The sequence below is a fragment of the Scyliorhinus canicula genome, chromosome 17 (genome assembly GCF_902713615.1).
Source record: "Scyliorhinus canicula chromosome 17, sScyCan1.1, whole genome shotgun sequence".
Lineage (NCBI taxonomy): Eukaryota > Metazoa > Chordata > Chondrichthyes > Carcharhiniformes > Scyliorhinidae > Scyliorhinus > Scyliorhinus canicula.
Window position 1 is genome coordinate 122950015 of NC_052162.1, and position 11068 is coordinate 122961082.

Consider the following 11068-nt stretch of genomic DNA (forward strand, 5'->3'; position numbering starts at 1 on the left):
AAAAAAAGCAATCTGGAGAAAAAAAAATGCCGGTTTCAAATTGTTTAATTTTACAGTGGAAAAAAAAACAGTCCACTTAACGCAACGAACAATCACTATTAATGAGTTGGAGAGATAAAGCCCGCAAAAGAGATATTAATGAGTGTGTGAACGGTAAAGCGAAAGATTGGAAGACTTTAAAATTGTAATGTGAGCTTTGGTATGGAAAACAGTCAAAATGATAAAGAGCAATCTGGCAATAACAAACCTCCTGTTAGCAGAAAAGTAGGGCTAGCTCGTAAGATTATAGGAAAGGAGGATCCTCCCAGTTGCTCTGGCATGCCAATGTTCCCCTATTCAAGTGATACGGAAGACGAGGAGAATTTGAACCCTGGACCCCACCCTCATTTTGTGCTCCCCGATCTTGCAATTCCACTTTCCCAAGTCCTGACTCCCACTTCTGATCCCATTACCAATGAAACTCCTGTTAACGTATCCCCCTTAGCGACACGCACTCGGTCACAGACGCAAGCCGTAAATATCGAACAACCCTTCTCTACGGAAGACATGATAATTGACTAAAAGATGTTGATTAAACGATCCACAATAAGGGAATTATGGAAGTGAAGTTAATGAGTTTCCAATTTAGAAGCATGCTGGCAATAATGACTGGATTTTAACATTGCTTTTGAACGAAATTTAGTAGATCAGATGATGTTAACTAACTACTGCTTGGAATGTTGTACTGGCCTTATTATGATAACAAGTGGTTCTTCTGAAGGACAACAAAATGCGTACTCGAATTGTTTTTAAACTAATGGCAAAACATTCATATTTCCTCTTGCAAATGTTCCCAAGCTTCCCAAAATGTTCCAAAGTTGTTCAGTTCACACTATATCAGTTTAAAAGAAAGTAACTTTACGAATAAGAGTAATTGAAATATGAATAAGTTTTTAGATTGCGTGAAAAGACGTAAATGGCATCACGCCAAGTTCTCCGCCCCTTAGATTCTGCAGGAAGCATTAACCATTTGAGCAGACAGTTGGTCTTTTCTGAATTTTTTTATAAATGTTTTTTTTATTGAGTTTTCATATTTTATATATGACAAATTACAAGTTATTAGAGAGAGAGAAAAAAAAAAGGAAAACAAAAAGGAAAACACAAAAATTTTTTACATGAATATTTACAGGTAAGCATCTTCATAACAATAATTGTGGCCGCCCCCTTTAGCCGGCATACATATTTTACATTCCCCAATATGGCCGAGGCACATGTTTATAGGCATTTATTTATAGTTTGGTTTGGGCCTTGGCTTGCCATCAAACCCCCATACCGAGCCCGTAGCCCCCCCCTCCCCCCGGCTACCTTCCCCCGATTCCCGCCCATTTTCCCCTGGTTCTTGGCCACCCGACTATTCTTCCTCATGTACGTTGGCCACAAACAGGTCCCGGAACAGTTGCATGAATGGCTCCCACGTTCTGTGGAAGCCGTCGTCCAACCCTCGGATGGCGAATTTGATTTTCTCCATTTGGAGAGATTCCGAGAGGTCGGACAGCCAGTCTGCAGCTCTGGGTGGTGCTGCTGACCGCCAGCCAAACAGGATTCTACGGCGGGCAATCAGGGAGGCAAAGGCAAGGGCGTCCGCCCTCCTCCCCAGGAATAGATCTGGCTGGTCTGAAACCCCGAAGACCGCCACTATCGGGCATGGCTCCACCCTCACCCCCCACCACTTTGGACATAGCCTCGAAGAAGGCTGTCCAGTACTCCACAAGTCTGGGGCAAGACCAGAACATGTGGGCGTGGTTGGCCGGGCCTCTCTGGCACCGCTCACATTTGTCCTCCACCTCCGGGAAGAACCTACTCATACGGTTTCTCGTTAAGTGGGCTCTATGTACCACTTTTAGTTACGTCAGGCTGAGCCTTGCGCACGTGGAGGTGGAGTTGACCCTATGCAGTGCTTCGCTCCAGAGTCCCCACCCTATCTCCATCCCCAGGTCGTCCTCCCATTTCCTTCTTGTTGCGTCCAGTACGGTGTCGTCCCTATCTACCAGTCAGTCATACATGTCACTACAGTTCCCTTTCTCTAGGATACTTGCGTCCAGTAGGTCTTCCAATAGTGTCTGTCGTGGCGGTTGTGGGTACGTCCTTGTCTCCTTTCGTAGGAAGTTTTTGAGCTGCAGGTACCGTAGCTCGTTCCCCCCAGCTAGCTGAAATTTCTCTGTCAGTTCGTCCAGTGTTGCGATCCTGTCGTCCGTGTATAGGTCCCTGACTGTCAGTGTCCCCCCGTCCTGTCTCCACCTTTTGAAGGTGGCGTCAGTCAGTGCTGGTTTGAACCTATGGTTGTTGCAGATGGGAGCCTTGTCCGACATTTTGTACAGGCCAAATTGCTGCCGCAGTTGGTTCCAGGATTGGAGGGTGGCTGTCACCACTGGGCTGGTAGAGTGTTTTTTGGGTGGGGATGGGAGTGCTGCCGTGGCGAGGGCCCGGAGGGAGGTTCCCATGCAGGAGGCCTCCTCCGCACGCACCCACTCGGCTTCTGGCTCCTGGATCCATCCCCTTACTCGCTCGGCTGTTGCCGCCAAGTGGTAGAATTGTAGATTCGGGAGGGCTAGCCCCCCCCTGGATTTTGTTTTTTGTATGACCTTCTTTGGGATCCTAGCATTTTTACCCCCCCATACGAACGCCATGATATGTTTGTCCAGCGCTTTGAAAAAGGCCTTGGGGATGTAGATCGGAATGGATCTAAACAGGAAAAGGAACCTGGGCAGTACGTTCATTTTGATCGTCTGGACTCTCCCCGCGAGGGAGAGCGGGGGTGTGTTCCATCTCTGCAGGTCCTTTTTAACTTCCTCCGTCAGGCTGGTGAGGTTCCATTTGTGGACCCCTTCCCAGTCATGGGCTATTTGGATCCCCAGGTAGCGGAATTTATTTCGGGCTTGTTTGAACGGCAGGCCCTTTAGCGCTGCCCCCCCCCCCGCCGCCCCCCCCCCCCCCGCCGCCCCCCCCCCGGCCCCCCCCCCCCCGCCGCCCCCCCCCCCCCCCCCGCCGCCCCCCCCCCCCCCCCCGCCGCCCCCCCCCCCCCCGGCCCCCCCCCCCGCCGCCGCCGCCCCCCCCCCCCGCCCCCCCCCCCCCCCCCCCCCCCGCCCCCCCCCCCCCCCCGCCGCCCCCCCCCCCCCCCCCGCCCGGCCCCCCCCCCCCCCCCCCGCCCGGCCCCCCCCCCCCCCCCCCGCCCGGCCCCCCCCCCCCCCCCCCCCCCGCCCGGCCCCCCCCCCCCCCCCCCGCCCGGCCCCCCCCCCCCCCGTTATATAATCTGTGCAAGAAGGAAGCTAGATGTTAGAGTTTAAAATGACTTCCTTGACCTTGTTACTCATATCCGTGAATATGGTGGAAAAGTGATGGATTGATAAAATTAAATGGATTTCCCAGTCGTTTCTACCTACAGTTTTGTACATTACAACAATGACTACACTTAGCACTGCACTCATTAAGCTTCACCCGATGGTGTATTTATTGTATGTCCTATGTTTTTCATCTATGGAACGATCTCCCTGCACACTACGCAGAATAATACTGTTTACTGTACCTCAGTACACGTAACAATATATCTAAATCTTTTGGGAGTTCTGTGATGCTATAGAAAAGGATTTTTTTTAGATTTTCCTCAAACTTGGGATATATTACAGTTGGTCCCCTCATCAAAAAGATTGACAAAGATTGAGGTTTAATTTTAAGTAATATTTTGATTCTGAAATTCTCAATGAAAATGTAAACACACTATATCCGGAATAATTTGTTTTTAAAACACAGGCAAGTTGTTGTGATCAGGAGAACATTATCTGAAAAGGCTGCAAGAAACAGATTCAACTCTTTCTTTCAAAAGGGAACTGGACAAGATCCTTGAAAAGAAAAGAAAATTTCTGGACAATAGGATTAATTGGTTGGCTCTTTCACAGATCTGGCATTAGCACGATGGGCCGAATGGTCTCCCTCTGTGCGAGCTGAACCTCGTGTGCTGTTAACGCAAGTGGTATTCGTGGTAAAGGGACCTAGGTATAAATGGACCCTGTCAATAAGTCCCTGAAGGCTAACATACAGGTGCAGCAAGTCATTAGGAAGGCTGATGGGATGTTGGCCTTTATCACAAGCAGATTTCAGTACAGGAGTAGTGAAGACTGGCTTCAATAGTATAGAACCTTGGTTAGACCACAGCTGGAGTACTGTGTGCAATTTTACTCCTCTTACCTTAGGAACGGTATTATTGCCACAGAGGGAGGGCAATGAAGGTTCACCAGAATTGTTCCGTTGATGGGAGGACTGTCTTATGAAGAGAGATTGGGGAAACTACACCTCTTTTCTCTAGAGTTTCAAGGAATGAGAGAGGATTTCATTGAAACTTACAAAATCCATAAAGGAATAGACTGAGGAGGTGCAGGTGAGATGTTTCCCCCAGTTTGAGAGTCTGGAACCAAGGGGCACAATTTCCATGTCTGAGCACCAGGAGGAGTTGACGAGGAGGCAAACCCCTCCACCCACTCCAGGTTCAGTCCTGGATGTGATTAACAGCAGAGTCTAACCCTTTGGTGTCTGAACATGTTGGATGACTCACTCCCCACAGTTACAGCAGGTGAGTTTGCAGTGTGGACTCGCTGGTGTGTCAACAAGGCAGATGAATCACTAAATCTCCTCCCACAATCAGAGCAGGTGAATGGCCTCTCCCCAATGTGAACTCGCTGGTGCCTCCGCAATGTGGATGATGTTTGAAACCTCTTTGTGCAGTGAGAGCAGCTGAACAGTTTCTCCTCGGTGTGAATACGCTGGTGGGACATCAGAGGTTTTAAACCCACTCCCACAGTCGGAGCATTTAAAGCGTCTCTCGTTGATGTGAGTGACATTGTGGCTCAGTAAGTGATGACCGAGTGAATCTTTTCCCAGTTGGAGAGGTGAATGGGCTCTTCCCAGTGTGATCTCGCTCGTGTTGCATCAGGTTGGAGGAGGTTCTAAAGCTCTTTGTGCAGCGAGAGCAGCTGAACGGTCTCTCCTCAGAGTGAACGCGCTGGTGGGATATCAGTAGCTGAGAGCTTTTGAAACCCCTCCTGCAGTCAGAGCATTTAAAGGGCCTGCTCTTGGTGTGAGTGACATAGTGGCTCAGCAGGCTGGATAATTGAGCAAATCCCTTATCACACACAGTGCAGATGAACGGCTTCTCCCCGGTGTGAACTCGCTGGTGTGCCTGCAGGTTGGATAACTGAGTGAATGCCTTATCACACACACTGCAGGTGAATGGCCTCTCCCCGGTGTGAACTTGCTGGTGTCTCTGAAGGTGGGCTAACCGAGTAAATCCCTTATCACACACAGAGCAGGTGAATGGCCTCTCCCCAGCGTGAACTCGCTGGTGTCTCTGCAGGCTGGATAACTGAGTGAATTCCTTCTCACAGTCAGAGCAGGTGAATGGCCTCTCCCCAGTGTGAACTCTTTCGTGTCTCCGCAAGTTGCCAATGTCAGTGAATCCCTTTTCACACTGAGAGCAGGGGAAAGGCCTCTCTCCAGTGTGACTGCGTTGATGCCTTTCCAGCTCGTGCGGTGCTATGAATCCCTTCCCACACACAGAGCAGGTGAACGGCTTCTCTCCAGTGTGACTACGTTGATGCCTTTTCAGCCCATATGCGCCTTTGAATCCTTTTCCACAGTCCTCACATTTCCATGGTTTCTCCATGGTCCGGGTGATCTTGTGTCTCACCACGTTGGACAATCAGTTGAAGCCTCGTCCACACACAGAACACCTATACAGTCTCTCCCTGCTGTAAAAGGTGTAGCATTTTTTCAGGCTGTGTCACTGGTTAAAGCTCTTTCCACAATCAGTGCTCTGGAACAGTCTCACACAGATGTGTGTGTGTCTCAGTGCTTTTCCAGACACAACGATGTTTAAAATCTCTTGAAGCAGACAGAAGAGACAAACATTTCTCCTTCTAGTTTCAAAGGCCGATGATCTTCGGTCCTAAGAATTGAGTGAATCAGTCAGTTCTTGACGTGATATTTAGTTTGAGATATCCACCTCAAACTCCTCTCGTTCTAACTTCCTGCAGAAAGATTTTACAAAAATCATAACAGTCAGTACAGGATAGAAATTCAGAACAGACAATTCTAGTTTCTATCGAACATTGTTTGCTCTCTCTCGTTCCCTCAAATGCTCTAAATCTCCATTCCACACACTCTCCCTCCATTCTCACTCTGCTGTATCTAATATTCACCCTCCCAATTTTCCTGAAGGCACTGAATCAGGCTGATTGACAGATCCATGCTCACTGCTTCCTGTCCTGGACACAGAGGCTGCCAGACAGATATATGTCTATGTTACTGGATGATAAATGTGTGTAATATACAGACTGGATTCACTTCCTTCCCCTCCCAATTCTCATGAAGGTGCTGACTGATGCTGATCAACAAATTTAAACTCATTACAACCTGTACAAGAGTAGAGACTCTCCATCTAAGTATATTTAGGGATGGGGTGATTCTGAGGAATAATTGTATTTACTCATGGAGTGGGCATGAGCAAGAACCCACTGCCACAAGTGTTGTGGAAGTCGAGATGATCAATAATTCAAAATAAAATATGAAGAAAATAAGCTTTCAGGTGAACAGGTATATTGAGGGGGAATGGGGCTGACTGGATTACTGTACAGAGAGTCAGCATTGACTTGAGTTCCGAAATGGATTCTGTCAGTACTGCAATGACTGTATGACTGGAAATATATAATGTAGGTACAGTACTATATTACAAAACTATGACAGAACCATCAATAATATATATAATACATATATAACACTAGATGTATCTATGTCCGATATAAAAAAATTTAAAATTAATTTACGGGATGTGAGAGTCGCTGGTACAGCCAGCATTTATTGCCCATCCCCAGTTACCCTTCAGAAGGTGGTGATGAGTTGCCTTCTTGAACCGCTGCAGTCCTGGAGTTGTAGGTACATCCCCTGTGCTGTCAGGGATGGAGTTCCAGGATGTTGCCCCAGCAACAATGGGAAGGGCGATATATTTCCAATTCTGTCTGGTGAGTGACTTGGAGGTGAACCTCCAGGTGGTGGGGTTCCCAGGTATCTGCTGCTCTTGTCCTTCTAGATAGTAGTGGTCATGGGTTTGGAAGGTGCTGTCGGAGGAACCTTGGTGAGTTACTGCAGTGCATCTTGTAGATGATATACACGGCTGCCACTGTTCGGCAGTGGTGGAGGGTTTGAATATTTGTGGAATGGGGAGCAGTCAAGCAGGCTGCTTTGTTCTGGATGGTGTAGAGCAGCATCTTGAGTGTTGTCGGAGCTGCACTCAACCAGGCAAGTGGTGATTATTCTATTACACACCTGACTTGTGCCTTGTATATGGTGGACAGGCTTTGGGAGTCAGGAGGTGCGTTACTCGCTGTAGTCTTTGACCTGCCCCGGTGGCCACCGTATTAATATGTCTCAGGATATTGGTTGTGGGGGATTCAGCTATGCTAATGTCACTGAATATCAAAGGGGGGTGGTTAGATCCTCCTTTGTAGGAGATTGCCATTGCCTGGCACTTGTGTAGCACAAATGTAAGTTGCCACTTATCAATCCACATCTGGATACTGTCCAGGTCTTGCTGCATTTGGACATGGACGAGTTCATTATCTGAGGAGTCACGAATGGTGCTGAACATTCCACAAACATCCCCACCGTTAATGATTCCTTCCATCACTTTGCTGATGATGGAGGGTATTCCGACAAGGAAGTAATTGGTTGGGTTTGATTTGTCCTGTTTACTGTTCCCTTTAATATCAGCCATTTCCTGGGGAAACCAGCCCTTTAAATATGAACATCAGTTAAGAGACCATAATTTAAGCCAGACAAATAAATGTCACACTGAGGGAGCAAAGGATTTTCCTTTGTTTCTGTGGTTATGACTCATCTTTCTTTCCCTCACCCTACAGTATAAATATTTCCCACTTTCTATCCTTCTTGCCTCTGACAAAGGGTCATCTGGACTCAAAAATATTAGCTCTTTTCTCTCCTTACAGGTTCTGCCAGACCGGCTGAGCTTTTCAGCTTCTCTTCTGGAAATATATAATGTATCTCTACAGTACTTTATTACACAACAAGAAATAATAATAAATGTGCTTTATTACAGAACCAATAATATATCTAATCTGTACAATATAACAACACTACACATATTTCAATCCTACATTAATTTACCCTGAGCTGTCAGCCATCTCCTGGGGAAACCAGCCCTTTAATTGTGAATACCAGGAAAGAGACCATCAGCGGCAGCAAGGTAGCACAGTGGTTAGCCCAGTTGTTCCACAGCTCCAGGGTCCTTGGTTCGATTCCCAGCTTGGTTCACTGTCTGTGCAGAGTCAGCACGTTCTCCCCGTGTCTGCGTGGGTTTCCTTTGGTTTCCTCCCACAGTCCAAAGATGTGCAAGTTAGGTGGATTGGCTATGCTAAATTGCCCTTAGTGTCCAAAAAGTTTAGGTGAGGTTACGGGGTGGTCTTAAGTGGGGTGGTCTTTCCAAGGACCGGTGCAAACTCAATGGGACAATTGGCCTCCTTCTGCATTGTAAATTCTATGAATCCTTTCAGCCAGACCAATAAATGTGACACGCTGAGAGAGCAAAGGATGTCAGTGTCTTTAAGAGAGAGAGAGAGACCTGGGCCAAGCTTTGCCGAGTCTGCATCCTCCCTGGATTCACTTCCTTTCACTTCAGTTGCTGCAAGTCACCAATTGAAGGTCAGAATGAGACAATAATTGGAAAGAGGGAGAAAATAAAGTGTTTTACTCACAGATGTTGGAGACAGGAGGAAGGTTCAGTCTATGTGCACCTCAAGCTCATTCAGGGTTGGAGGAACAACAGCTTTGCTCGACACACACCTCCATGTCCAGCTTCCGCATTGAGACAATGGGGGAGCTGTGATTGGCGGAGGAGCAGAGTCCTTCCGTTTCTCCAATCTTCCTACTGGTCAACACCTCAGCAGTAAGGTCAGCGGAAGTGAGCTCTCCTGCACATGCGCAGCTTCCCCTTCCCTTAGACATGCGCAGTCCCGGGTCTGTAGAAAGGGGATCACCGATGGCCGGAACTGTCAGCCGGTTGCCTGGAAACCTTGTCTCGAGGATTTGTGGGGGAAGGGGAACACCGGGTAAGGGCGGGGCTCCCGTGCCCTGCGCTGGGCAGTGACGTCACCGCGGAACGGATTTATTCCAATTGGCTGATTTAGAGGACGCGCTCCTTTGTGATGTCACAATGTGGAAGTTGGGCAATGGGTTTGAGTAAAACTTTTTCCTCTGGGCAACATCTGGGAGCAAATCAATGTCTCCCCCTTTCAGAAGGTCATAAGATATTGGAGCAAAATTAAGCCATTTGGCCCATCGAGTCGAACCCTTCAACCCGATTAAAAATCTGTCGAACTCCTCCCTAAATTTACTCACTGTCCCAGCCCCACCGCACTCTGGGGCAGTGAATGCCACAGATTCACAGCCCTTTGGGAGAAGCAGTTTCTCCTCAACTCTTTACAATTAGCTACCTCTTTTTTGAAATAATCTTTATTGTTACAAGTATGCTTGGGAGGAAACCGAAGCGTCGGGTGGAATCATAGAATTTATACTGCAGAAGGAGGGCATTGAGCCCATCGATTTGGCACCAGTCCTGGAAAGAAAACCCCACCACAACCCAGGTCTCCACCTCATTCCCATAACCCAGTAAACCCACCTAACCTTTTTGGACACTAAGGGCAATTTATCATGGCCAATCTACCTTTTATCATGGCCAATCCACCGAACCGGCACATCTTTGGACTGTGGGAGGAAACCGGAGCACTATACAAAACCTACGAAGACACGGGGAGAACGTGCAGACTCCACACAACAAGTGACCCAAGCCGGAATCGAACCTGGAACCCTGGAGATGTGAAGCAATGGTGCTAACCACTGTGCTGCCCCATCTCTCGATCTAGAATGCCTGAAAGATGTGCTGTTAGGTGAATTGGAAATTCTGAATTTTCCTTCAGTGTACCCTAACAAGCGCCAGAATGTGGCGACTTGGGGAGTTTCACAGTTACTTAATTGCTGTGTTTTAAAAAAAATTTAATCTACCCAATTCATTTTTTCCAATTAAGGGGCAATTTAGCGTGGCCAATCCACCTCGGCTGCACATGTTTGGGTTGTGGGGGCGAAACCCATGCAAGCACGGGCAGAATGTGCAAACTCCGCATGGACAGTGACCCAGATCTAGGATCAAACCAGGTACCTCGGCGCCATGAGGTGGCAGTGCTAACCACTGCGCCACCATGCTGCCCCATTGCGGTGTTAATATGAGCCGACGTGTAACAAATATAAGGATTATTATTATTAAGTGTGAGTAGCCTCTCCAAGGCAAACTTCAGGACGCGCGACAATGCAAAATCGCCAAGCAGAAACTTATTGCCAAGTTCCGCACACTAGTACAGCCTTGACCGGGACCTTGGATTCATGTCGCATTACATTCACCCCCCCCCCCCCCCCCATCTGGCCTGGGCTTGCACAATTCTACCAACTGTCCTGACTCGAGACAATTCACACCTCTTGAACCTGTGATTATCCCTCTCTCCAGTCTCTCCATCTGGACCTGTAAAGACATAATTACCTGCAAAGACTCGCATTCAAAAGTATCATCTTGCATCATTGACTTTGTCTGTATATATGTTTCTGGAACCCACCTCTTCATTCACCTGAGGAAGGAGCTGTGCTCCGAAAGCTAGTGATTCGAAACAAACCTGTTGGACTTTAACCCGGTGTTGTAAGACTTCTGACTGTGCTCACCCCAGTCCAACGTCGGCATTATTACCACATTAAAGTAAAGGGGCAAAGTGGCAGCACAGTGGCGCAGTGGTTAGTGCTGCTGACTCACGGCACCGAGGTCCCAGGTTCAATCCCAGCTCTGGGTCACTGTCCGTATGGAGTTTGCACATTCTCCCCATGTTTGCGTGGTTTTCACCCCCACAACCCAAAGATGTGCAGGGTAGGTGAATTGGCAATGCTAAATTGCCCCTTCATTGGAAAAAATAAATTGGGTACTCTAAAA

The 11068-nt window shown here is 48.0% G+C and overlaps 1 protein-coding gene across 1 annotated transcript; it reads right to left on the minus strand.

Moving 5' to 3' along the window:
• Positions 1-3288: 3288 nt before the first annotated feature.
• LOC119951820 (gastrula zinc finger protein XlCGF7.1-like) lies at positions 3289-8928 on the minus strand. Its single transcript, XM_038775186.1, has 2 exons — positions 8796-8928; positions 3289-6056 (listed from the first exon to the last, which is right to left on the minus strand). The coding sequence occupies exon 2, from the start codon at positions 5690-5692 to the stop codon at positions 4841-4843; it is 852 nt and encodes a 283-aa protein (XP_038631114.1). The 5' UTR covers positions 5693-6056; positions 8796-8928; the 3' UTR covers positions 3289-4840.
• Between the last annotated feature and the right edge of the window lie 2140 nt (positions 8929-11068).